At 33.2% G+C, this 5,539-nt stretch overlaps 1 protein-coding gene across 1 annotated transcript; it reads left to right on the top strand.

Annotated features, from left to right (window-relative positions):
• Positions 1 to 6: 6 nt before the first annotated feature.
• Positions 7 to 4,879, top strand: LOC118751583 (neuropathy target esterase sws-like). Its single transcript, XM_036486403.1, has 4 exons — positions 7 to 408; positions 488 to 763; positions 850 to 1,036; positions 4,234 to 4,879. Exons 1-4 carry the CDS (start codon positions 37 to 39, stop codon positions 4,356 to 4,358), a joined length of 960 nt encoding a protein of 319 aa, XP_036342296.1. The 5' UTR covers positions 7 to 36; the 3' UTR covers positions 4,359 to 4,879.
• Positions 4,880 to 5,539: the final 660 nt, after the last annotated feature.

Raw genomic sequence — 5,539 nt, 5'->3', positions numbered from 1 at the left:
CGTCTAACATCCGAAGTGGTTCGCAAACAGCTCGGCATGCACATATTCGAACCCAGCAACGAATATCGTATGACCTCTTGGCTAGCGCAGCAGGAAGATCGCAATACCATCACTCTATATCAGTGTGACTCTTCTCTCAGCGCTTGGACACAACGTTGCATGCGCCAAGCGGACGTCGTACTTATCGTGGGACTTGGTGATCATGCGCCAATCGTTGGTAAATTTGAACGAGAAATCGATCGTTTGGCAATGCGCACACAAAAGGAGCTCGTACTGCTTTATCACGAGTCGATTAATGCGAAACCGAAAAATACACTGCAATGGCTGAATGTCAGGCCCTGGGTCACCAAACATCACCATTTGCAGTGCCCTAAGCGCATGTTCACGCGCAAAAGTCAATATCGCATTGTAAGTGAAACTGCTAGCATCAACAGATTTATTTACATACAAAAAAATGTACAATCAAATTTTTTTTTATATCTCACAGAACGATCTGTACAGCCGTGTATTAATGTCCGAGCCAAATATGCATTCGGATTGTTCGCGCCTGGCACGTTGGCTGACTGGTAACTCAATCGGGTTAGTTTTAGGTGGCGGCGGTGCACGCGGTGCTGCACATATCGGTATGTTAAAGGCTATACAAGAAGCTGGTATACCGGTAGATATGGTGGGAGGTGTTAGCATTGGCGCGCTAATGGGTGCACTCTGGTGTTCGGACCGTAATGTAACAGCCGTTACACAGAAGGCTCGGGAATGGTCAAAGGTGTGTAGTTGCTGCAACAATTAAAAACAATTATAATTAAACTAATTAACTTACTTTTGCTTTGCATTGCATTTTTTTTTTTGCAGAAAATGACAAAATGGTTCCTGCAATTGCTCGATCTCACTTATCCAATTACATCGATGTTCTCTGGACGTGAATTCAACAAAACCATTCGTGATACCTTCGGTGATGTGGCCATTGAGGATTTATGGATTCCGTATTTTACACTAACGACTGATATTACCGCAAGCTGCCATCGCATACACACAAATGGTAAGTTGATTTTGCTTCTACATACGCGCGCTTCCCCTCTTTAACCATCATTTCATGCTAAACACAAATAGAATATAAATATTTATGAAAGTTTCTAGTGGCTTTCGCAAACACAAGTAGGATGTGAGCGCTGGCGTTTCCCATTTCTTTATAATTTTTTTTCTTAATTTTAATTTTTGTGTTTGTATGCGGTTATTATTTTTCTTTAAAGTTTTTATTGCAAAGTCTTTTTTGCGTTAAAAAAAATATATATTTGATGTAAAATTTTATCCCACCATCTTATTTAAACCAGAAGACCTAAGTGCGACTACTTATGTTTCAATCGTGAAAAATTGGCAGAACTCACTTTATATAAGATTTTCATGTTTGACATATTCTGAGATTTTTACATTCCGATATTTTATACGTCATAGTTCTGTTGTATGCCTATATCTTGTTATATTAGCATAACGCATTGATAAGCCGTTGGAACTTCACGTACAGTGAAAAGGAAAGCTTTCCTTCGAGAAATAGTAAAAAAAAATAAATATAAAATGCCGCCATTTTGTATGCAAAATCCTAGTAAAGTAGATTAATATTTATCGATACATGTACATACATAGTTTTGCATGACTTGTAAACATACTCAGTTTTCATATTAAATTAAAAAAAAATAATAATTTTAAAAAATGTTTAAGAATATTTTCTAAATTGAGGATGTTTTTAAAAAATGCTGCTTTTGATTCATTTAATAGAAAAAATCGTATTAAATTGTACGGTAGCATTTAACAATTAATTGTTAATAACTTTTTTAAACAATTAACAAGATAATTGAAAAATTAATTGATTAACGCCCAACACTGCTATGAGGCATGGTGTAATAATAAAAGGTATCGTCAGTAGCGACGTGTTTGTTGTAATTTTGACAAGTTCGAGACGCTTATTTGCAGTGTTGCCTATTCTCCTTTATATACTACTATTATTTAGGAAAATAGTATCTAAAATACTACATTTTAGTAACTCGTTTCATCGCGATTTTTTTTTTAGAAATTAGTGCTTTTATAACATCATTAATAATTAAAATTGCTGGATTTGTCAAATTTTTGTCAACAAAATGTTAGTAAATAAAAGATATCGTGGTTACCAAAGACTTAAACAAAAATCGTATGGAAAGGCATTTTTAATATTAAATAACTTTTGCTACATTATCATAGTATTAAGTTAAATGAACAGTTGATGCACTAAAGTGATTACTTGCTAAAATAAAGAATTCAATGATATTTGTAGTATTTATGTGTTTTAATCTATTTAAAAAAATCATTACAAGCCTTCTAGGAAATTGCCTCATTTTGCGATTCCTTTTTTTTTTTAGTCCTATTAGTGTGGAGCTTAACAAAAACACATATTCATACTTGAAACTCCGTAACTATATATGTAGTTGTTTTGAAGTAATATGCACAAATGGGTAAAATTAGGAAATAATTAGTACATTTTCTACTACCTTATAATGCGTTGCCGGCATAGGCGTCCCGAAAAAGTAAGGTTAAGTTATTGACGACACCTTTTATTATTACATTATGGCTTTGAAGAACAGGCTATGAGCTCAACCAGCCACCGACGTAAAATCGTAGACCATATCGGCTGATACAACCTACCTTATGGGATTTTCGTGTTAACGAAAACTTACTACCGCTTGACGGTGACGTTGCCGTTGCTTCTGCCTCTCTCTATCAGCAGCAATTTGATATGTTGATACGTTGGTGGCTGGTTGAACCATATGTCGTAAGAAGTAACATAATTACACGTCGCTTATTTACTTAAAAAAAAAAAAAAACAAAATCGGGAAAAACGGCTCTAAAGTTTTCAATTCACATATCGACTGCTGAGTGGAAGATTCGACCTATTTCGGCAGCCAGGTCGAAAACACTCTATCTCAAACAACTTTTCAAAATTTGGTTAAAGAACGCCCTATTTCAGAATTCGTTTCGAAAAACGCCCTATCTCAGCTGCCGATTCAAAAACGCCCTATGTCAGTACATTTTCATTTTGAAGTGAGATAGGGCGTTTTTGAACCGATCTTCCACTCAGCAGTCGATATACAGTTATTACTCCCATAGTAAAAATGAATACATATTTTTTTCTAGTGAGGCACTAGTAATCGATACAGCTATGAAATTTTTACACAACATAGAAGAAGATGTAGCGGTACTCTCTGCATACTCAACTAAAAATTTATATTTTTTTGGATTATGTCACTATTGAAATGAAATGAGCGATACGTACATATATGTATTCATAATAGGGCGGTCATTAAAATATCAACGTCATGTGGCATCCATTTATTTTGGTTCTACATATAAAACACAACATTTTGAACAAATTTTTAAGGGGTCGCTACCAGGATTTTAAAGAATTAATTTTTTTTTTTTACTCAGCGATTTTAGGAATGTATATGAACATATTTGAATAATATGCCAAATTTATCAGCTTTCAAGTCAAACTTTTGTCGAATTTTTGTGATTTAAAAACAAAAAATCAAACCCTGGTTGGGACCTCTTATTTTTTTAGTTGAAATGTTCGTGAATGTCTTTATTTTGTACGAAGAACAAACTAAATGGGTTCCTCCCTAATACATACATATACGTATGTGTATGTATGTGCGTAAATTAGTGAAAATTGGTCAAGCCTTAGTAAAAAAAAAACTCAACTACACTAAATTGTATCTACCGAGTCTGTAACTGGTAAATTTATTTGTCGATAATACTGAATAGCTGTAGCATTTTATGATTACCAAACATTAGGAACTAATTATTTACGTGGATATTTGGAATTTTTGTAACACAATTTTTCGGTAAAGAGAAGCTGTTACCTTCATCACATATACATACATACATATTTCGAAAATATTTAATTTAAAAGCGACTTATAATATTTGGTTGACATTAAAAGCAATCCACATAATAAAATACATAATCACTTTTTTTATTGTTTAAAAACAAATTCAATTAATGTCTTGATGTGATGTCCTTTAATGGCTGTATGAACTAATTTTGGCGTAAAATTTAAGAAAAAAATATATTATTTTAGCATCGCCATCTTATACATATACTATTATCCCAATCCCCCCACTAAGCATCCATACGTTCGCTCCAATAAACTCGAATTCATCTAAAAAATTTTACGCACACACATTATACCGTTACACTTAAATTAAACAGGATCTCTTTGGCGTTATATACGTTCATCTATGTCGCTCAGCGGCTATATGCCGCCATTGTGCGATCCAAAAGACGGGCATCTCCTGCTGGATGGCGGATATGTTAACAATTTGCCAGGTAAATAGTGAAAAAAAACAACAACTACAAAAATTGGGTGTGTGTGTGTGTTTGTTTCTTGGCATCATATTTATTTTTTATTTGCTCAAAAAGCGTATTTTGGTAAGATTCATTTTTTTAAGAAAGAAAGAGAGAAAACAAATGCAGAGTGGAAATTTTCTTATGCTGAATTATAGTGTAGTCATCAAGCCACATATATGTATGTACATATGTGTGTACTACATTACATATCTCTTTTCGACTCGAATGATATTTGAGTATGGTTGTTGTTATTCTTGATGCTTGTTTTTGTTAGTTTCAGGCGTAGCTAAAATCTTGCGCTGTTTTGCGTAAAATAATGCGACTTTAGTTATGTATGTAGTTTTCTGAGCTGTTCAGTGTCTTTTGATGGTAGAATTAGAGTGAAGTTTGCTTCTGTCATATTTTAGTTTTTGGTTTTTATTTGTGTGCATGCTTTAGCTGTAAGACTTCACAGGATTGTAAGTAAGTATAAAGAATATTAATAAAAATGTATTACTTCAGCATAATCCCCCCACATCGATTCTATGTCGATACAGTTCTCAATTTTTCCAACTTTATTTTAACATAATTTGCTTTCTCATGCCAGTACAAAACATAATTTTCGTTTTAAAATCGTGGTGTAAAAAACTCAGAATGTGTTTTCGTAAAAAACTTTATCTGTAAACCTTTCTTATATCTGTTAAATCATCTCTAAAAAGCCATGATTGTGAAAAATTACATAAACTACACATACACTAAAGTAATTACAAAGGTCCACAGGTCGTTTCCTTTGTTGGAAGAACTTTTTTTTGGGCTACGTATGCAGAATAGCCGTCATAAAAATGAAAGTAAAACGATCCCTCATTGATCAAAGTAAGGTTTGATGAAAACTATATTCTCTGGATTATTAATTTTAAAACTATACTTGTTGAAAAATTTTAAAGTCGTTTTTTAGTTATGAAGTTCTTCCAGCAAACGCGAGCGATATGGCTGCCGCGGTTGATAACAAGTGAAATATAATTATCTATTCATTGAAATTTAAGAATATTTTGCGTAATCTAAGAATTTTTCTTTAGAATTGTTAAATTGGCTCTGGTTTTCAAGATATTTGGGATTAAAAGTGTCAAAAAAGGTATTTTAGCTATTTTTGAACTTCTACGAGTTGAAATGAATGTTAATAAATGCTTAA

The sequence above is a fragment of the Rhagoletis pomonella genome, unplaced genomic scaffold (assembly GCF_013731165.1).
Source record: "Rhagoletis pomonella isolate Grant_MI unplaced genomic scaffold, Rhpom_1.0 Rhpom_scaffold_00817, whole genome shotgun sequence".
Classification (NCBI taxonomy): Eukaryota; Metazoa; Arthropoda; class Insecta; order Diptera; family Tephritidae; genus Rhagoletis; species Rhagoletis pomonella.
This window is presented reverse-complemented; position numbering and strand designations above follow the sequence as displayed.